The following is a 23,076-nucleotide window of genomic DNA, read 5'->3' as shown; positions in this document are numbered from 1 at the left end:
ACAATTTCTAGCAAAATGGCCTGGTTTTCCACAAATGTAACAAGTTTTAGGAGGATAACGTTGAAAAGGGGCACTTGCCTTACTTGGTCTTGTAAATAGTGCTGATTGCTCCCCAATAGACTCCTTTTGCTTTCTTTTGGTCACTTCATGGGCTAGTCTTGCCGTGACATAGTCCAAAGCGAGGTCTTTCTTTGAAATGGACTCCAATGCCACAATGAGGGAGGAATAGGAGTCCAGAAGGCTTGAGAGCAATGTCATCACAACATCTTCTTCAAGTAAAGGCTTGTCAACAACAGCAAGTTGGTTTGCAAGTGCTTTTACCTTATTTACATGAGCCATGAGATCTTCACCTTCTTCCATCTTCATGGTGAAGAACTTTTGCCTTGACCATAGCACATTGGAAAGATTCCTACTCTCATAGACATTGCAAAGAGTCTTCCATGCATCTGCTGCTCCTTTGCAAGAAATGACATGAGCAAAGTTGGTTTCATCTAAGTTGGTGGCAATTATGCCAAAAGCCTTCTTCTCTCGTCTTTTGAAGTCCTTTTGCTCCTTCATGCTTGCCTCTAATCCAGGTGCCTCTTCCTCCTCACATACTATCTCCCAAAGATCCAATGACGCCAAAAGTAGCTCTATTTTGGCCTTCCAGTGGTGAAAGTTGTCACCTCTAAACTTTTCTACCATTCTTAAGCTATCACTCTCAAAAGATGCCATCTCAAGCTACAAGTAGGTCCAAAAATCTCTTGATTTGGAGTTGTAATGCAAAAGATATGACTACTCAAAGATTGCTAAACTACAAACTCAGAATTCGCTGTTTTGCAACTTTTTGCATACTTTGAGTCCAAATCACGTCTAAATGGTGGGAAATGCTATGACATGTAATTCTATGGCTTTCAAACATCTCCCTTACATCACCTCACTCAAAATGACTCAATTTCTCATAAAACTCTCAAATACTAGTGTTACTTCAGCAAAGACACTATCAAGGTCTTGCACTAACCTCATACACTCACAAATTCAGGAGTAATGACTTCAAAAAAACACTAGTAATACTACACCATAAGATCTCAACCACCAAACAAGCAACAAAGAAAATAAAACGCAAGAACAACTTACTTGGTAAGAGAATGTGGGCCCATAACCTATTGAAACATAGAAAGCATACTCCACACAAGTAAGTTAGGACCAGCAAGGTTGCACTATAACAAATAGAGTGTGGTATGAGATAATTCTTCCCATGCCAACCCTTTTCTTATATACTAGTACCAAGGTACCAAGTGCTACAATCCATATGGGATATCTCCTAGGATCAGCCCTCCCCTTGTACTCTAATGTACTATAGACCAGCACCCTACCTTATGGGATATCCTTAACAACACTTGTACTCTATTGACCATTAGCAACTACTTAAAGAGTTCTATTCTCAACAGTATTTTTGTGTCCCTGACAATTTATAAGAGATCATACTAAGAAGACTATTTCTATGATCCAAATCAAGTACATTAAAGAGGTGTTGAAACAATTCAATATGGAGGAGTGTAAGCATATTTAAACACCTTTAGATATCAATTTGAAGTTGATAAACTTCACCAATGAAGAATTTGCTGAAGTTGAAGATCAAATGCAACGTATTCTATATAAGTGTCACAGACACAAAAATAGAGACTCGAGGTCTAACAAGAAGTTCAAGAAGAACTGGCAAGAACTAGACTAATCAGATGTGAATAATACTAGAGAGGTGAGCTAGAGCTCCAAGAGATGTATTGTGGACACTGAAGAACTCTTCAGCCTCGATTCCAATATATACTTCTATTTAAGAAGCTTCTCAAGCAACTTCTACTAACTAGGAAGCTTCTACAAGGTTCCAGAGACTTGCTTCTAGAAGGTTCTAGAAACTTATCTCTAGAAGGTTCTAAAGACTATGTCCCTAACATCTTCTACTAACTAAGAAGCTTATAGAAGGTTCCAAAGACTTGCTTCTAGAAGGTTCTAGAAACTTGTCTTTAGAAGGTTCTAGAAACTTGTCTCTAGAAGGTTCTAAGGATTATGTCCCTAACATCAACCTCTTCTTTAGCTTCGAGGTTTTTGAGAAGCAATGTTGTTGTTAATCAGTACTAATGCAAGAAAATGAAGATCTGTCACATAACGTCTGCTATAAACTCCAATTGTTGTTCACGAGGTAAGTGGTTCATCGGCCCTTGAAGCCAATGGTAGTGGCCCACTCCTTCAACTTCTAACCAAGCATGATTTTCCGTGTCCTTATTATGAAATTGTCCTGTAAATATGCCTTCTGGCTGACCATCGTAAGCAAGCTCAGACTCAAATACAATCACTAGTGATCGGTTACTCGATATCCTCCGTCTTCGTCGTGGTGTAGGTGGTTCTTCATCTCGGATTCGCCTTTGTGAGCTAGTTGGTTGAGATAATCTGATTGGCATAGTATCTATCTCTTGGCTATCCATATCAAAAGACCAAACTTTGGCTACTAAAAAAATTCTATTTTATCTTGGAGAAAATAACTACATCAACTACGAATTTTGGTGGTGCTTTCCCTCTTTCTTATATTCTTGGGTGAGCAAGCTTCAGAAGGAAGCTATCGTCAAATCGGCTTAGGTTTATGAGGATGTTGTTGATGAAACTTCTATACCTTTTGCGATGCATTGGCGAGATTTTCAGCTGGCTCCCACGTTCACTCATTAATGTCGTAGCCGCACCAATGAACAAGATACTCCAACTTGCCCTACCTTCGTTGTGAATCCAGTACCTTTTGAACCTCATATTCCTCGTGGTTCTCGATCTCAATACTAGGTGGTGGACATTGTACTCCTCCAGAAAAAGACGACTCTCGATAAGGCTCTAACAAAGAAACATGAAAGACTAAATGTACCTTCATAGAAGCCGGTAATTCCAAACGATATGCCACTGGATTGATTTGCTTATGGATGATAAATGGTCCCAATCTTCGATAGTCTAACTCATCACATAGTCGCTTGGTCTTGATATTCCGTCAAAGAAGCCATGCTTTATCTCCAATTTTGAAAGTGAGTGCTTGTTTCTGAAATCTATCTGCAGACGCCTTGTAGGATTCTTGAGCGGATTGTAATTGAAGCTTCAACGTATTTTGAAGCTCTGATAGTTGTTTTGCAAATCCTTCAGCTGTTGAATTGTTATTTGTTGACGGACCCAATAAATCAAGCTTTGGATGATACCCATAGTTGGAAAAGAATGGTGTGTATTGAGTCGACCCATGGAGGGTGTTGTTATATGTAAACTCGACTAGCGATAGATATGTGGTCCAATCGTCTTGCTGATAGTTGATGCTGCATCATAAGTATTGTTCCAAGACTTAGTTCACCCGTTCCGTTTGGCCGTCAGTTTGAGGATAAAAAGCCAAAGAAAGCTTGATATCCACCTTCAATATCTCAAAGAGAGATCTCCAAAACTTTGATACGAACTGGGTTCCTCAATCTGATATGATATCATCTGGTAGTCCATGATATCGATACACATTATCGAGAAAGAGCCTTGCTGTGACTTCACTAAACGATGTCTTCTTGCAAGGAACAAAGTGTGCCATCTTTGTAAGTCGATCTACCACGACAAAGATGCTGTCAAATGAGTTCAATGATGGAAGGTTCGTGATGAAGTCCATGGAAACTGAAGACCATGGTCGACGTGGAATCAGCAATGGCTGTAGAAGTCCAGAAGGGCGATGTCGAGGATTCTTGGATCTTGAACAGATGTCGCAAGAGAGGACAAAATCTTTCACATCTTTCCACATTTGGGGCTACCAAAAATCTCGAGAAATAAGCTCCAAGGTCTTGTTGAATCCAAAATATCCCGCAGCTAGAAAATCGTGGCGAGATTGAAGAACTCGAAGTCGTGCTAGTCCTTTTGGGATATACAATCGCTCCTCAAAGTATAAAAGATCTCCTTCTACCTTGAATTTGTCGTCATTGGCATGTTGCTTGATATCAATGGCTACTGAATCTTTAATGGTCGCGGCATGTACCTGATTCAAGAAGTCAGCATCAATTGGCACAATAGTAGTGCAAAGCCGAAATTGCTTTGGCTTCAACAACGTCGTACATTGTTGATCAAACGCTGCTTTTCTAGCCTTTGGTACAAGATACAATCTCCTCGATAAGACATCAGATAGTCCTTACTGCTTTCCAAGTCGATAAGTGATAACAAAATCGAATCTAGATAACAACATACTCCACCGAGCTTGACGTTGATTTAGAACTCGAGCCGACATGAAATATTCCAAATTCTTGTGATCTGTGTATACGATCACTAGGTGTACAGCTCCTTCAAGAAAATGATGCCATTCTTGGAAAGAATCTACTATAGCAAGAAGTTCCTTATCGTGGATCTCATAATTGATTTCAACAGCAGAGAACTTTCGAGAATAGAATGCAACCGGATGGAGCTTCTTGTCTTCTCCCATTTGTGAAAGTATAGCTCCCAAAGCAAAATCCAAAGCATCAGTTTCTAAATAAAAGGCCTTTGTAAAGTCTGGATGTACCAAGATTGGAGCCGTAGTAAATGCGGTCTTCAGGTCTTGAAACGCCTTCTTCGCTAGACGTCCCCATTCTAGCTTATCTTTGCATGTCAATCGAGTGAGAGGAGCAGCAACTTGAGAGTAATTCTTGATGAAGATCCGATAGAAGTTGGCAAAGTCAAGAAAGCATTGTGCGTCTCTCACCGTCTTCGGAACCTCCTAGGATACGATTGCTTCCACCTTCTTGGGGTCCATCTTCAAGCCTTCTATAGTCGCAACGAATCCCAAAAACTCTATCTCTATTTAGTGAAATAAATACTTCTCCAACTTGACATATAGTCCTTGCTCGCGTAGTTTCTCCAAGACCAAACGAACGTGCTTTTCATGCTCTTCTTCATTTTTGGAGAATATCAAAATATCATCCAAATAGATGACAACAAAATTGTCAAGGTACTCTCGAAAAATGTCATTCATCATATGTTGAAAGATTGCTAGAGCATTGATAAGACCAAAGGGCATGACATTATACTCAAAATGGCCATACCTTTTACGGAACGCTATCTTCCACTCATCTCCTTCTTTGATTCGTACGAGGTTGTAAGCTCCCCTTAGATCAATTTTTGTAAAGATCCTTGCACGTCCAAATTGTTCTAAGAGACCAAAAATCAAGGGTAACGGGTAACGATTCTTCTTTGTTACCTTGTTGAGGCCTCGATAGTCCATGTACATCCGCAATGAGCCATCTTTCTTCTTCACAAATAAGATGGGTGCTCCAGTTGACGATTTTGAATGATGGATGAAATTCTTGGCTAGATTCTCAATGAAATACTTCCGCAACTCCGCCAACTCCGTCTACGATAGATTGTAGATTGGGCCAAAAGGTGGTTGTGTTCCTTCCTGTAAATCTATGGCGCAATCATATGGTCTGTGTTTCGGTGGCATGTCGATATTTTTCTTTTGAAACACGTCTTTAAAATCTTTATATTGCTCCGGTATACTTGTTGTCGAGATCTTCTCCTCGGTAGTTAGAGCCGCATAAATGACAAACGGTGTGCCTTCCTTGGATGATCTTATAAACGCTCTTGCTCTAATAAATAAAGATTTCTCTATTCGGGGTTTTCTACTAGGCTTACTCTTGGGTGGTTTTGTGGGAAAGGTCATCTTCTGCAACTTCCAATCTATGGATGGGTTATGCTTTTCTAACTAAGAAAGACCAAGAATAACAAAATTTAATGGAATTATAATAATATTGAAAATAATATCACTATTATGGCCCTTAAACGTCACTTCTATAGGTTCTGATTCATGGGTGACACTACCAAACAATAAAGGTCACCCATCTATGACCTCAACGTAAACAGGTTTGGATTTTTGTATTAAAGGGATCTTATGATGCTTCGTAAATTCTTTGTCTAAGAAATAAGCAAATGTTCTTGAATCTAATAATGCTAAGGTTCTCAATTTCTGAGGGCCAATAAGCAAAAGGATTGTAAAATAAAAGGCAAATTGAGCGGAAAGAAAGGAACCTGGTTGTTGTTGCGATATTTCACTGTCCAGTCGCACGGTTCCTATTGTGGCTGGGCATCCTCGTTTTCTTGAATAAACATGCTCTTAGTCTTGACAATACGTCGATTTTGCTTCTTGGGGCAGTTTCCAACTTTGTGGCCTTCTTCACCACAATACAAGCATAGACCTTCTTCCATACGGTACTTTTTTTCTTCTAGAGTAAGGGACTTGATACGTATCGCATCAATTTGCATGTCTTCTATCTTTGAATGTGAATTCACATTGCTTGCCGACATAGTTGAGGCATGGCAAACTATATGTTATCTTGAACGTTGGTCTTGGCGACGTTGGAATAGGCGGTTATCATACTTCATGGCTTGGCTAATAGCTTTGTTGAGCATTTGTGGATCAGGAAGAATTAACAGCAAATCCTTCACATCGTCCCTTAAATCCCAATAGAATTGACTCATCAACGCTTCTTCGTCCCAATTGATGTCGCATGCTAATTGCCTGAAGTCCAATGCATAGACTGATGTAGAGCGCATCCCTTGTCGTAGTGACCGGATCTTTGTTGTAGCCCATTGAACCTTGTCGTGTTTACCAAATGCTTGTGCAAATGCCTCCAAAAAGGTTTTAAAGTTGTTTAGTATGGAGGATCGTTTCTCAAAAAAAGGAGCAAATCATGATAGAGCTTGTCCTGTAAGTAAGGTTCCAACAAGTCCAACACGTGACTCCTCCGTTGGATAGCGTTCGGGCTGTAAAACTGTTATCAACTTGATTTGGTTGATCAATCCTCGAAACTTGGAACGCGTACCATCGAACTTGTTCAAAAGGCTAACTCGGGGCTCCTTATGTTGTAGAACCAGTGGTGCTTGTCGAACCTGAGGCAAAGTTGCTTCTCTAAGTGCAGAAGTTTGAGGCTGGTGCAACCTAGATTATGCCATTCTAGATGCTCTATCATTATGAAGCCTTGCCACGACTCCTTCAATCTCTGCAGTTCTTTGCGATAACGTAGCGAGGACATTCATGATAGTATTCAACTTGGACTCCGAACTTTCTGTCATATTAATGTCTTGGCCCCCGGCCATTCTAAGAGAAGGACAGAAATGACTCTACAAGAAGACAATATTGGTTTAGAGGAGGGTACTCCGCAACCTCTAAAATGCCTTAAGAGCTTCAAGAAAAGGAGAAATCCACTCTCTTCAAGAAGAATAAGACTCCAATATTGTAACAAAAGAAGTATCAGTTTAGAGGAGGGTAATCCGCAACTTCTAAAATGCGAGTACTCTTCTAAGCAGAAGGGTAATCCACACTCTAACAAAGAAAAACTAGCTCTGATATCTGAGGTGAGTGAAGTCTCGACAAACTGTCACGGACACAGAAATACGGACTCGAGATCTAACAAGAAGTTCAAGAAGAACTTACAAGAACTAGATTAATCAGATGAGAATAATACTAGAGAGGTGGGCTAGAGCTCCAAGAGATGTCTTGTCGAGACTCAAGAACTCTTCAGCCTTGATTCCAATATATACTCCTATTTAAGAAGCTTCTCAAGCAACTTCTACCAACTAGGAAGCTTCTAGAAGGTTCCAGAGACTTGCTTCTAGAAGGTTCTAGAAACTTGTCTCTAGAAGGTTCTAAGGATTATGTCCCTAACAATAAGACAATAGTACACTCATTTATGTATACAATGGTTGGCACAAGGATAGATCTTGTCTATGCAGTGTGTGTTGTGAGCCAATACATGTGAAAGGCTAGACCAATCCATTGAGCAATAATCAAAAGGATCATGAAGTACTTAAAAGGTACTTTGTACTTCAAATTGTGTCTTGGAGGTGATAACATTACTTTGCATGGTTATTATCACGTGGATTTGGTAAGAAATGCAAATGATAGAAGGTCAACAATAGAATATGCATTTATTATTGAAGTAGAAGCTATTTCATAGAATTGCAATAAAAAAACTAACAATTATAAGATCCATAATAGAGGAAAAGTACATAGTAGTAAGCCATGGTGCAATAGAAGCAATTTAGCTAAAATAAGTTTTAGAGGATATTAGATTTATACAATTGGAAGTAATTCTATTAAAATTTGACAATCAAGGATGCCTTGCTTTTACAAAAAATCCAAAGCATCACTCAAGAATCCAATATATTGATATTCAACATCACTTTATAAGAGAAAAGATTGAAAACATAATAAATGACATAAAGTATTGTGCTATAAAAGATATACTTGCTAATTTGTTGACAAAGGCATTAATGAAAGATAAGCATCACATATTAATAAATATATTAGAATTAAAAGCTTTTAATTAATAATAAAGTAAAAATATTAAAATAAGTAGGTAAAAATAAAATTAAAATAAATTACAAAGTATATACTAAGAAATATCTTTAAATTATGTAAGATGGCTAAAGATATACTTGATATATTTTTTGATAAATATAAAAATCAAATGATGGAAGTTGTCTCTCAAGGAAATAATTACTATTTATAAATAATAGATGTTAGAAGTGACAATCATCTTACGCTACACTTCTCTTTGTGTGAAACTTTATTGCTGCTATGTGTTGATACTTCTAACTTATGTTTCTTTAATAATCTTTGATTTTTTTTATCTTCTTATTTTTAAATTTTGACTTAACTTATCTTATTCTACAATTTTTTAGTTTGGAAAATGTAGCAACTTTGACTTGGGCTTTAGAATTTTTATTTTATAATATATAGATTTTTTTAAAACTTTGAAAATACCTTTAAATTTATTTGATGGTTGATTATTTTATATATATATATATATATATATATATATATATATATATATATATATGAATTATTCTAAAGATATATATATATATATATATATATATATATATATATTTGTAAATATTGAAGATTTTACTATTTTGGCTTTTGAGTTGGCTTTGAAAATAGGTAAGACTTTATAGGTTTTTATTTAACCTAATTCCTTGTTTTAAGGATCTACAAACTTAGTGAATACTTAAAATTCTTTTTAAAAAATTAATTTCTAAAAATAAGACTTTTAATTCAATATTTTTTATTAAATTTTTTTTATTTTTTAAAATAAAATTAATCTATTTTTCTATTTTTTATGCTTTTAATTCTAATAGTATGTTTAAAATCTTTAAAAAGTCCATATTTTAAATAATATTAGATTTTTAAGATTATAAAATTATAGTTTATTTAGTATGTCAAGAAAAACAAAAATAAAAACAAAAACAAATTATACATAGATTTCTTTACATATTGACAATAAAAATATATAGATTATATAAACATATGTTTTGTTGCAGTTGAAAATATTATATTTAGACTAACTTTTGAATATATTATAAATATAAATGACTTAAAATTATATAACTTATGTTCTAAAATTATGCAATGAAAGGTATAATCATATTGATTTGCACCATATTTTCAATAAAGTCACATGCTCATCTAATACAATCTTCATATACTTTTTTTTCTTTCAATATCCACCACTATTGGTCTTTTTTAATATCACTCCATCTATACTTCTATCTACCATTCTATTGCAAACAAACCAATGTATATTGTGAATAAATTTAAAAATAAGGTGACAATTACATTGATCACCTTATTTCCAACTATCATAGAGAAATTAGTTCTCTTATATCAATGCTTGTTGATGTGATTAGGCACTTCTTTACTTCCTTGCTTATTAAAGTTGATGCTTTATATGCTTGTTACTCTATCCTATTACTTGTCTTGTAAAAATTAACATACTTTTCATACAAAAAGAAGGTAGACATGAATTTTTTCTATGAATCACATTTTTCAACTTTTCTTATGAAACTTGACATGTTTTAAAGAATCTTTTTATAAATCCTTCTTCATTATTAAGAAGAGCTTCTAATATACTTTTATTATTCTGAAATAAAAATAAAAAAAATTAAGATTATTACAAAGTTTAAGTCTATCTATAACTTTCTTTGTATGAATAGTGATTTCTAATCTAATACCTAAAAGACAATCTCTACACATATCTTTTGATATTCCTTCCAACTTTGCTAACATATCTTGCATTTGATACATTCTTATGTAACTAGGTTTAGGATTTAGGATTTAGGATTTTAGAATTTAAGATTTAGATTTAGAATCTTAGGATTTAGGATTTAGGATTTTAGAATTTAAGATTTAGACTTAGAGTCTTAGGATTTAAAATTTAGGATTTTAGAATTTAGGATCTATGTATTTTTATTATATTTTTTATCTATATTTATTTTAATAATAAAATAAAAATAAAAATAAAATCAATATGTATTATAATAAAATATGTTTAATTTTTTTTATTATGAACATGACTAGGCAATAGTATCTTTATTATACCTTATACAAGAAGGTAATTAAAAACAAGTTTCTAATAGAAAACTTAGATATTTTTTTTATTTTTTTATTATTCATTAAAAAATACATATCTAAATATTTTAAATTCTAAATCTAAAATAGAAACTATAATTTCTAATAATTACAAGTCTAATTTTTAGATTAGAATATAGAATTTTTCTAATCCTAATTAAATTCAAAAAAAAGAGTTGATAGTCAAAGATAGATAAAATTAATAGATATTTTTTTAAAATATATATGATGTAGCTAAAAATATTATTTATAAAAAAATTAAAATACTATACTTAGAAAAAAATATATTAGTTTATACAAATTCTTGATAATAACAAAGTTATTCGGCAAAATTTAGCTTTGATTTCTTTTTAAAAGTGTGTTATTAGTTATATTTTTATTTGTACAATGTTTGTGGTCCTATTTTATTTGAAGATCTAATTTTTATTTGATTTTATGGTTTATTCTATTTAGAAAAATAGCTCAAATCTATGCATATTAGCAAGTGATCTAAAATGGTTTGGTATTCTACAAGATATTAATTAAAAAAAATACTAAGCACATTCTTTTAAAATTATTTGAAGTTTTTCTATTATTATTTTCTTCTACATACTTAAAATCATATGTTTATTGTACTTCAATTTTGTGAAAGTGTGATTTTTAAAAAAAAATAAAGTATATTATATAAATAAAAATTAAAAAATCCCAATGTCTATCAAGTAGGATATGACCACAAACAATACATTAAGCCAGCTTGTTTTTTATTATATTCTACAGTTTTGGTGTCTAAACCTTGTTGTTTTAGTTTGTAATTCATATAAATAATAATTCACAATGTAAATAGAAATATACTATAATAGATATATATTATTAGATTTACTTTTTATAGCTTCACATATTTATTCTGTGTTTGATTGATCATAATAATACTAACTTACAAATTAAACAAAATCAATAATAGTACAATTACACAAAAGATGATAAATGTCATCCATCATTTCTTATGACATGATGATCTATAAAAAAAATTAAAAAATCAAACAATTTCATTATCAAAATATACAAAAAGGAACACAATGAACATTAAATTATCCAACACAAACTTCTTCAACACCACCTTGAAAGACAACATTGCACTGAGGCCACAAGCAACTATATAAGCAACTTCACAACAACAACAACAATCTCACCCACATAACAACAAGCAACCCTAAAAGCAAGCAACTTCACAACAACAACCCCACCTGCAAGCAAACCCAAGGACCATTAGAGACAAAAAAAACAAAACAAAACGAAACGAAAGACCATTAGAAACTAGGATCAGTGAGGCACCTTTCCTCCAAAGTTGCCATGAGACAACTGCTCATAGAGCAACGCAGCTTCCGGAAATTTAACAAAGACCACCAAATCCAGTGAAGCCAAGAAACAGCGAACAGAAGGATCCGTGCAAAAGAAAGACAAAAACCAAACAGCACATTCAGCAACAAATAGGAGGAATAATGCCGCAACAACTGCACGTTACAACGGATGTACTTTCATAAAGAAAGCAAGACTAGAAACTAGACGTTGTTTGTCACAAAAATCCACAAAAACAATGTGTCACAGTGTTCAGCAAAGATATCATTTGTATATTCAAGACATAGGGCACCAAAAACTAAAACAGCAACACTGCAAACTGAGTTGTAGGATTAGGGCAATATAAAACAGGAAAGCTCCACAGACTGACTATGTCTAGACTGAATCAGTGTTAACCAGTTGTTGTTTTTGCTGCAGAATTTGGTTGTCCGGTGTTGTTGAGTTTTTACAAGATCGACACGGTCTGCAACTTATCTGACCGACCCACAAATGCTGTTTCAACTCTACGATGTCTGAATCAGTTTTGTGCGATCTTGCAGTGTGGTGAGAATTCACAGAAATGGTTGTGGTTCATATTGCGCGGTGCTATTGTATATGACGGATGTTTTCACCGCGATGAGTGAACGAAGAGTGAGGGATGGTGCCGGACATTGCTTCCACCGGAGAAGCGTGAGCACGGCACATTGGGTGAAGAATTAGGCACTGTGAGAAAGATTTGAAGGACAAGTTGTTTGGCCTAACCACTTGCGGAAATGTTGATCACACGATTGCTACAGTTGTTCACTGTTTCGATAAGATCCACTTGAACTGTGATAATGCAAGCCACCAACTCCTTTGTCGCATTTGTGTTTTTGACTGCTACTGGAGGTAGATGGTAGACCTAGGTTTAACTCCAGGCTTCATTAATGTCCAGCTAAGTCTTCCTCCATATCATTTCAGGAGGGAGGAGCAGTGAAAGCGATTGAGGGAGTGCTGAAATTAACGGCGTCAGAGACTGATAGCCCCTGTCCGAGAAACAATCTACCGTCATGTATGCCTGCATTGTTACGCGTAGGTGCAGGTGTATCATTCGTCAACCTCCATCTGCCCATAACTGTAACCATCTGGGACTTCTTTCAAGAGAGTGACGACAACCTTTGTATATTTCCGACGCGGGAAGATTAATTCAGCGCTAGCGACAATGACAACTGAGGGCGCCAGAAGACTGAGACGCTCGGTTTTTTTTCACAACAATCATTCATCAGGCTGACTGTTAAGACGGCTGCAAAATTGAAAGTTTCTTGTGACGGGCAGGACGGGAGGGCGGTGTGTGAAAACTTGTTACCATTCTCATAGATAATCGCAGTATGGGTTGGTGTATCAGTAAATGGATGGACACAGTGTCCATCATAAATCGTATACAACATTGTCTGTTTCCCCACACATTTCAGTACAAGTCGGTACCGAATTTAACATTCACACTTGGATTGATACTTGTACGCTCATCCTAGAGCGTTTTCCCAATCTAAATTGGAAAAGCAGGGACGAAGATTATTGTCAAAAATAAATTGGTGGATGAGCACAACTTGATCATACCCTCCAGAAAGAAGCAAATAGTTGAATGCACTATTGAGGATCTCTTAATCTTTATCTATAATGAAAACTCTATGACTAGGACCTAGCTTGTATGTAATTTGGCGGAGACATTCACATGGCCAGCAATGTGGCCAAGTTCATAGGGCTAATGGCGTCGGTGCCGCCATGGAGGAACTTTTCGTTGCAGATCCTGTTGACCTTCTCGGTGGGGTGGAAAGCATCCCAGAACACAGACTTCGACCTGTCCGCGCAGAGATTGCCGATGGTGCGGCACGCCCCGTCAATCCCATTGTATTTCCCCACTCCACAGCAGGCTGTGGTCACTGGGTCTGTGAATCCAAACTTCAACGGGTCTGCGACGATGCCCCTCACAATGTCGAAAGCGTTGGCGTAGAGGAAAATGGACCCCGGAAGCTCGGCTTGCAGGCTCTCCAGCATGGGTTTCAAGGCGGCATTGAAACCTAGGGCGTAGTTGTTCACCTCCGTGACGCACTCTCCCGCCTGGCTCTTCGAAGAGAGAACGGAAGGCGCGCAGCCGATGGGACCCATGTTGGAGATGATGAACTTCCTCATTCCTAAGCCGTAAGCAGTCTGTATCCAGCAAAGGATTACGCAATTCAAAAGACTGTACTGCAATCTCCGGGCCTTACATGATTCGCATGATCTCAATTGAAAAAAGGGTTAAAGGAATAGATTATTCACTTTGAGCTGGCCTCTGTAAGTGTTGATAAGTAGATCTTGGTACTGTGGAGGTGTGTATCTCCGTTTGGTGCTGGTGGTGACTGCCATGTAGTTGTTGATGTAGTCGTTCCCTCCTACTGTGAAAGCGTAAACGGCGTTGTTGATAAGCTGCGTGGCTGCTGGTTGTCCAATAAGCCCCTGAATCTGCTCCTTCGTTTTCTGGAAGTAGCCAAACTGCTGCGACATGGTAACACGCCCGATCTACACAGGAATGCGCTTGTGGTGTCAATAATTAATCTATCGTTAGGCTAGGCGTTTGTTCCAACCTATTCACACAATCAGAAACTTAGCATCAACTTTTAACGTCAATGTCATTTATCTTACAAAAATTGAGCCTGTTTCTTCAAGGATGCCGGCACCAGCCGACGCGTAGTTGACACCATTGAGAAGATTAGTTCCAGCCGCTTCAGGAGCGAGCACTGGAAGAGGATATGGAGTCCCCAGGTAATCATCTGCACAGCAAGAACCAGTTCCGGCACGCTTTATTTGTGACGAATTCATGCCAACAGTAGCACTAAGGAAAATTATCTTCAACATGAAATGGTGATGATTTAATCTACAAGAAGAAAGAGGACAATGCAAGTTGTGAATTAAGGTAGCAGCAAACGGGACTTACTGACAAGATCGGGGATGATTTTTCCGTTGCAAAATCTGCCTGTGGCGACTTTGTCCGCCCTGTCAATGCCGTATGGCTTGTGATTAGCGGCGGCCAATGTGAAGATGTAGTTGTTGTTGCCTACGTCCACCAAAGAGTCTCCCAGGATGAAGGTCGCCGGGGGCTTCTTCCCCTGCGCTTCTACACAAGTGCCGCTCAATGCCACCGCCATTACCACTCCAATGAGCAAGACTATCAGCTGGCCTTTCATGCTTGCCTTTCTTTCTCACCTCAGTAGCCGAGGTCACAGATGAATACAACCTCGTAGCAGTACTGTCGAGATCAACCCACAAGTATTGGCATGAACGCTGAGTATGTCAACCAAGAACTCACGTAAAATATTCATTCCATTCAGTGTGAAGCCACTTAACTAAGTCGTGAAGACTCCATGTGGTAGAGATCAAATTTTCAGTGTGACTAAGGTAGATAGCTCCAACAAACAAACACTAGAAAACTCCTACGATACCGCAACGCAAGTTGAGCTCAAGACGGAATAGAAGACACTGGTCACAGTAGCTGATAATAAACCACAAAAGGCAGCGATATGGTCACAGTCGAGCAACGGAACTGTTCAAACCCTGCACACAAGCTGGTGCCTGGGTCTATCGAACCTTCAACCAACAAACTACATACCACTCTCAGTCAGGTGAAGGCTGCCAACGAGCTGGAGGACTGAGCCGGCAAGTATGACGCAACTCAAGTCTACTGAGAGCTCGACATGTCCAGAACATCAGACATTCCACTCACACACAGCAGGACATTCAGCAGAAGAAACAGAAACCGAAACCATCGTCAAAACCGCTCAGCTACAATTGGTTCAGCTCACAGTCAACGAGTACAGGACACACGAGACGAAGGCCTCTATTCCATGACCAACCTCGAGTGTCACTCGCCAGCAACTCACACCTGCAGTACACACACATGAGCTACCAATCATTGAAAAAACTGGGACCCAGGGAGGGAAAAACTCACTCACCCACAGTGAGACGCGAAGAGTCCACTCTCCCACGTCGAAGAATAAAAAAAACACGGTGATAACGAGCGGCACTCTTCCTCCCACCTTGCAGCCAGCTGAATGTGGACTGAAGCAGCAATCTGCAGACCACGCAGATGCCGCTGCTGCTGCTGCAATGAGAGCCTGATCGAGGAGGAGAGTGATGAAGAAGAGGGGGAGACGAGGGCGGGAGGAGAGGGGAGGGGGTTGATAGGGCAGCTGGGCTTCATTAATGTTTCTGATGGCAGAGGAACGCACTACTCCAATTCTTCCCACAGTCCTTCGCGACACCATTCATAACCTCTCTCTCGTACCCACTTTTGTATCCATTACTGCGTCCTCCAAACTTCCGCATTTTGCACCATTCACATTCACAGCTTCTTCCCCCACCGTCTCTGACATCTTTATCTCTGCCTCCTCCTCCTCTTCCTCCTCTTCCTCCCTCCTCATCTCCCACCTGCTCTTTAAGTGGCGGACAGACACGCTGTGCTCCCTGCACCCTCAAACTCCGAGCGTTTAACAGTAAGCACGGTTTCTCCGATGCACTATTCATTGCGAAAACATACAGATTACTAGCATTTAACTATTACTATTGACTTCCCACGGCGTGCGGCGTTTCCCACAACCAGCGTTTACTTTGCAATGCCAGCGAGTGAGCTCCGTTTCTCGATGTCACGGCTCGGCTGGGCTTGTCAGCGGCGTGCTGATGTGGCACAAGCGTGACGTGGCTTAGCGTGGCGTGTGCGCAGCGTCACGTCAGCTCTAGTTCGATGGCCCCGTTCACACCGCACAGCCTAGGGTATCTTCCCCCCAGTTTGAATGTGGCTCGCGTTCACACGGCGACGGAGCTTATGGTGATTTTGGTGCCGTTTCTATTAAATCCCCATTCACACTGGAAGCCCCCTCCCTTTCCCTCCCCCTTCCCAATCAATCTGCTTTGAATAGGCAGAGTTATGTTTCGTGAGGCAACTATGGCTACATAATTCTACAACTTACAGGTGAAGGACGAGCCCTCAAGGACAAATTATTGATGGCTTAGGGACACTTACAAGTTATGGTCCCTTTCATATGCCCACAAGGCATGGAGCATTTGCTTCATTGGTTTTTTGTTTTATTAAAAATAAAAAAAATTGGGTGGGGATAGTGAGGTGAGTGCTAAATATCAAAATAGGGTTTTATTGTCTTGTGAAGGTTTTATTTACCTCTGCATATGGGCCAGTGTTGTTGTACTGAAAGCAACTACAATGGAGACTTTGATGTTATTGACCAACTTAGGGTTTGGGATGATGTTTTTTTTGGAGTATTGAGTCAACACATAGCAAAATTAAAACAGAATTTATTAGATGGTGATTAAAAAATGATGTGCTGCTCAAAATGTACCATTGACATTATACTAGAGTTTGAGTGTGTTAAAATGGTTGGGTATTGTTAATTAGGTTATAAAAAAGTACACCCCAATTATTTTAAGTTCTACAAATAAATGCATGTTTTGTCATTGAAAGAAATTGCTTTGTAAATATAAGGCACAACCAATTGTTTCACTTTTAACTATAGAGATGAATTATTGTGCTGATAAAACAATGTTGCTTGCATGAAGTACTGGCAGATATGAGATGTCTTCAAGGTGGAGAAATGCGGATAATAAATTAATTAAAAATTCATATTGCTTGCAAAAAAAATCATGTATATAATTTGACAAAAAAATACATTCACATCTAATATCACTTTAATTTCGAGTAATTGAAGGAAGGAATAAGATGTTTAAAGTATTTTGCAATAGAATACATAATTTTGGATGTATTACCAAGTTATTTACACAAAATTGACATAAGAGATGTCTTAACAAGTATGGATAAAAGAATATTAACAAGTTTTTAAGGGAAGAGTGCTGTTCATTCCAAAAGTATATTAAAAGACAGTAGTTGAAAGGAAAGCGAGTGCTTTATCATATAATTTGTAAACATGTAGAAACAATGTTGAATGTGTAGAGGGGATTATAAAGAACCAAAACCATCTTTAAAATAGAGATATTTCTCAATAAATAAATATTTTTTTGTGCAATATCAAATGATATGTGTATGCATGTGTGAATATACTCACTCCAATAATTTATTTAGAATTTTACTTGTACTTCTTTCAAAATGATAAAATTATTAATAAAATTACTTGTATTAGTTTCTAAAATAATACCAACTACACTTGCAAATCAATATTAAAGAAAAGATTTTTTTTTAATTTTATTGGTTTAATATCAGTAAAACTATTATTGAAAAAAATTACTTTGACATTTATTGTTAGAATTACGTCTTTATAACTTTAACTTTTGTAACCTTTATTAGTAAAATTATTTCAAGATAGAATGAGAAAGTACAAATTCAAAATCCTTTAAGAAAATATAAAGTGTTGATTCCATAAGAGAACAAGGGTAATAATAATAACAATAATAATAATAAAAGGTGTGCTAAATTATCTCTCATAGTTATATTTGTTACTTACATTTTTTTTAATGGTTCTAATCTTATTTACATTATTTTGCTCGTTTTGAAGAAGTAAATTATTTTGCTTAAATTTATTTTTTTGTACTTGACATCACCTCATTATAACTTTTTTTTGTTGTTGTGAGTCTTCAAGAAAAACAGGTTTTTTTTACTTCACACACTAATATTTTGATACTATCCAAAATATATGTAAAAATCCTGCTGAATTCAAATTAAAATGTGATTATTATTAATTAAAAAGACAATATCCAAGATGAGCGATTTATTTCATGAGGTTGAAGATTCGAATCATGAGAATAGAAAATCATAATGAGAACAAGTAAAATATATTTATTTATTATATTCTTAAAACATAAAATTATTTTTTTCTAATTATAAACAATGATTAATAGTGATTTTTTATACATCTTTTGATTTATCTAAATAATCAAGGTATATTTAACTTATGCTCTCACTTATTTCAGCATATTGGGTTTTATTCAGAGTGATATATATATATATATATATATAATTATAACTATAATTATTGTATACAGTATTTTTTTTTTTCTTCATCACTTTTTCCTTGTGTGTGTCAAAAATATTTCTTTGGATTTGACTTTACTTCAAAATGCAACTTAGAGATGTTGATGAATGCTTTTGTATCGACTGCATAATAGACTTGATTTCAATTTTATAATTTTATAATTTATATAAATCAAATAGTATTCAAACACAATTTTTAAATGATTAATTCCTTATTAAAAATTAAAACAAGAAAATAAATTTAAATGTCTATTTATATGTGTGCATATATATATATATATATATATATATAATACCAGTTAAGTATAATAGAAAGTTGCATAATAGAATATGAAACAACTGGCATTAATTTTGAAAAATACATTAGCATCTTAAAATAATTAGATATTTTAAGGATACCAAATTATTTATACTTAAATTTGTTCTCAATAAACTTCTTAATTAACAAATTTTAATACTAATATATCAATTTATGAATATCATCTTGGATGTTATTGATTCATCATTGAACAAAATAAAACAAAAAAAATCTAATATTTATCTTTCAGTTATATATCAAAATAAAGATTAAATAGGTAAATAAAAGCAAAGATGTAAATTTGTAAAGGAACCTTTACTGAAAGCATTTTTTAACAGCAATATTCAGATCTTACATTTTGATTGAATTTTACTGAATAGTTGAGGAAAAATTAAAATCTCCATTATAACATTGATTCATTGTAATTTGCATTGTAGGAATTTGTATCATAAAACATGCATTAAATGTATGTGATAGGCTAATTCAATTCAGTACAAATCCAACCTAGACTTGAAAATCAAGCATACTATCTGTACATCTTCATTAATTCTTAAAACACCATGTCAAGCTTTTGCAAGTCTCTCAAATTCAGTCTAATGACTTGATTGAGCCATCAATTCCAAAACTCACAATGAGAGCAAAAGAGCCAAAGAGTTCAGTTTTATGTCTTATTTTTTAGAGTGTACCTCATAAAATAGGTATATTTCTTGTTATTTCGACAAGCACACAACCCACAATCTGTTGCTCTGTTCACCAAATAACTAACATCACAATAATTAACTGAATTTTAACTTTGATGAGGACATAATAAATAAGGGTGTACCACATCATGGAATTCGTGAGCATAGCTGATAAGGATCACGAGCTTCCTTAACCATGAGCAGTAACCATGGGGTTAAAATAATGGGATCTCAGAGGTCACACTTGGCATGGCAGAAACCATCGGACGATGAAATATAAATGAGGTTTTTTGCTATTGTCACACAAAGCATCTGGTATCTAGCAGGGTACTACTACCTCAACGGACACAAGCACCGGAACAGGAATCAGGCAACACAATCACAAAATATGTGTGTATATATGTGTAGATATATACTAACAGTCCGATTTGCCGTTTCACATGTATGTTGCTCTAGACCACTGAAAGACAACCCGTCCATCTTAGTCCAATACTTGAGGAGGAAGATTGTTTTAGGACTCTGGGTTCATTCACAAGAAGCTGCTGTGAGTAGAATCTTAATCCAACAATCTGATTGGACATACGGTATCTACATGTTTATGTACGTGAAATTAGTAAACATTGATAAGCATGTGTAAGGACGCAGACAGATGATTTACGATGGTGATGAAGCTCTCACTTCACCAGGCCAAGGCTGAGGACGCCGAAGGCGCTCCGAGGCCAGGACTTCTCATGAGCATTCTCTCGCAGCACTCGGCCCCATGCCAGCCATCCTTCCCATGTCATGCGTTTGTCCCAGTTCGTGGCCCAATCCAACAGGAGACGCACGCCCTCGTCCGCTTCGGTCTCTGCAAGCTCGTACTGTCCCTCTCCGAGAAGGATTTGTGCCAAAAGAAGGTGGGGCTCGGCAACAAAAGGGTTGAGCTTGCAGCAGCTTTGCAGCAGCGGAACGGCTGTGTTCACAAGACGGTCCCGCCCTTCGATATTGACGGCTTCCCAGTACTGTTCAAGAGATCGGTTCTGATTCACAGGAGGCAGGATTTCGGTGCACATGTTGAAGATTGGTGGGAGGGAGATCTCCAGGGTACCAAACGGCCGCTCCGGCAAGCCGTTGGGGACAGAGTGCAATTCGGCCTGTTCGGCGGCGTCCTCCAAGAGGAGTATGTTAAGCAGCACGCCCATGCGTGAGGCGATGGAGATCCAGAGGCCGGGCTTGCAATTTCCTGGCCAGAGAGCATGCCAGTCGTTTCCAGAGTACCGGAATTCACCATCATCGTTTCTAAACAGCTGGTCCTGCATGTTGGGGATCGCAAACGAGTCACACATTAAGTCCTATGTCAAATTCCTCTTCCTAATTGCCTCTGTAACGCACACACCTGAAGAAGAAATTGGCTGAGCCCTAACAGACATGCCAATCAAACAAACGACACCTTCCAAAAGATAGAGAGCCATGGCTTTTTCCCAGCCGTGAGCGTACCTGCCAGCCATAGAACTGGTCGACGAAGTCAGCCATGGTGAGAAGCACAAAAAGAGCAACGAGACGGCGAGGAAGAAATATATCCTCCCCGGTGCGAATGTGTTTCACCACCATCCCCTCCTTTGGGACAAACAATCTCCTCTTGTCATGCCCCCCTTTCGCGTTCGCCTCAGACTCACCCACTTTGGTGCCCTGGTACTGCTTTAAACTGGCGATGAGGTCGTCATCGGTGATGGTATGGAGGAGGCGATCAAAGATAAGCTCCTGGCGAGGGATGACGCAAAAAATGTGCACTAGCTCCTCGGCCTCGTCACCAATGAGGCCACGCAGAACGCTGCGATCGACGTCGGGTGCGAAGATGGCAAGGTTCACGTACGAGTTTGAGTAAGAGGAGTGGAAAAGTCCAAAGAGGGCAACCGTATCGGACGACCCCCAGAGCTTCAGAATCCGATAAGTGTGCAGCAAATGCTCGTAGAATGTCCCGTGCTTGTGCCAGCACTCCCCAGCACCTCGGGCGTGCAGAATTTTCAGAAGCCCTGGCAGGCGCGAATCAATCGACTCGTAATCCTCTCGCAAAAATGGCCGGCACTGAGCAATCTTCGCCGCCAGGGGATCGAATTCTTTCTGCTCACCCATTGTGCCCACACGATCGCTCTCCAATCCTTCACCAAAAACAATAGTCCAATTCTCCAAGCAACGATGCTCAATGACCCACCACTGTGTCACCCGCTTCAACCTTCACATCCTACACACGAAACTCTCCATTCAGATGTGAACAAAACCCAGCCACAAACCCTTACACCCGTCCAAAATTCGCACTGCTTTAGCTAACTTCCAGTTTCAAGACGCATACTGATCCATCTAATATCAATCAGGAAGTCGCTCTTGGCATGTGAGGGGAAATACAATCTAACGACACGAACCCAAATGTTTAAGAATCGAATCAGAGCTTCTGAAAATGCATCACACAACAATCTATTGACGAAACCACAACCCTCCACGATTCTCAGCCACAACTGTAGACACACACAAGTCACACACATCCCAATTTCCAGCGAGTTTAAGCGCAACGCCGGCACGAATTCAGCACTCATCGATCACAACGCCGCTCGAGAGAAAAGCGGACACAGAAACTCACCGACCACAAGCACAGGCAAGAATGAAGGACACCAAAGCTCAGAGGAAGAAGCCGGAACGTAGACAGATCAGCTACAATGCACCCAGCATGCAAACAAAATTGCATCGCCTCATTCATCCCGTGAACTTCTGTGAGGGGGATCCAAGTGCGAGCACCGTCGCCCACGTCCACCATGGGACGTCGTCGCTTCTTCCCCTAAAAAAGCATCCAGAGCATCTGCCCTCCTTTTTAACTTACATGTGACCCAGTTGTCGAAGCATCACCACCACCACCATGACGACGACGACGAAAATGACAATGCTGCAACACCCTCCTCCTCCTCCTCCTCCTCCTCCTCTTTCCTTCCCCTAACAAAATCCTCTCAAAGCTGCAACACGAGCTCGCAATTTGAGGCATGAATGGTGAGATTTGGGAACTAACAACATCAACTAATTCAATTCCAATTCCCCGAATGTCTGTCCTACACTCTTTCCCACGTCAAAAGTAGAGTTGTGGTGTCGTTTCCATTCACGCAACTCCTCCTCCTCAACATCATCATCGACTGTGCGTGTGTGTGAGTGTGAGAGTGTGTTTGTCCATTTGTGCTGCATACAAATCAAAATGGTGTGTATGTGTGATTTTACATTACAACACTATTTCTACTATTTCTCTAAAGATGTGTTATACGTAACTTTTTCTTTTTTCTTTTTTCTTTGTAACACTCTCTATTGGTGAAAATGTTGTATTGTTTTTTTTGGCTCATTCTAA

General features: G+C 37.8%; 2 protein-coding genes across 4 annotated transcripts; both read right to left on the bottom strand.

Moving 5' to 3' along the window:
• Window positions 1-13,096: 13,096 nt before the first annotated feature.
• Window positions 13,097-16,152, bottom strand: LOC112294192 (GDSL esterase/lipase At4g28780). Of its 2 annotated transcripts, none has more exons than XM_024544425.3 (5): window positions 15,697-16,152; window positions 14,682-14,993; window positions 14,390-14,517; window positions 14,027-14,266; window positions 13,097-13,915 (listed from the first exon to the last, which is right to left on the bottom strand). In XM_024544425.3, the coding sequence occupies exons 2-5, from the start codon at window positions 14,929-14,931 to the stop codon at window positions 13,436-13,438; spliced, it is 1,098 nt and encodes a 365-aa protein (XP_024400193.1). In that variant the 5' UTR covers window positions 14,932-14,993; window positions 15,697-16,152; the 3' UTR covers window positions 13,097-13,435. The 2 variants fall into 2 exon arrangements, with proteins under 2 accessions (XP_024400193.1, XP_024400196.1); XM_024544428.3 differs by having other exon boundaries at window positions 14,682-15,028; window positions 15,697-16,071.
• A 3,813-nt stretch (window positions 16,153-19,965) lies between these two features.
• LOC112294679 (uncharacterized) lies at window positions 19,966-22,731 on the bottom strand. Of its 2 annotated transcripts, none has more exons than XM_024545408.3 (3): window positions 22,567-22,731; window positions 21,192-21,936; window positions 19,966-21,007 (listed from the first exon to the last, which is right to left on the bottom strand). In XM_024545408.3, exons 2-3 carry the CDS (start codon window positions 21,825-21,827, stop codon window positions 20,390-20,392), a joined length of 1,254 nt encoding a protein of 417 aa, XP_024401176.1. In that variant the 5' UTR covers window positions 21,828-21,936; window positions 22,567-22,731; the 3' UTR covers window positions 19,966-20,389. The 2 variants fall into 2 exon arrangements, with proteins under 2 accessions (XP_024401176.1, XP_024401174.1); XM_024545406.3 differs by having other exon boundaries at window positions 22,330-22,729.
• Between the last annotated feature and the right edge of the window lie 345 nt (window positions 22,732-23,076).

Source organism: Physcomitrium patens, chromosome 17 (assembly GCF_059467195.1).
Source record: "Physcomitrium patens ecotype Gransden chromosome 17, ASM5946719v1, whole genome shotgun sequence".
Classification (NCBI taxonomy): domain Eukaryota; kingdom Viridiplantae; phylum Streptophyta; class Bryopsida; order Funariales; family Funariaceae; genus Physcomitrium; species Physcomitrium patens.
This window is presented reverse-complemented; position numbering and strand designations above follow the sequence as displayed.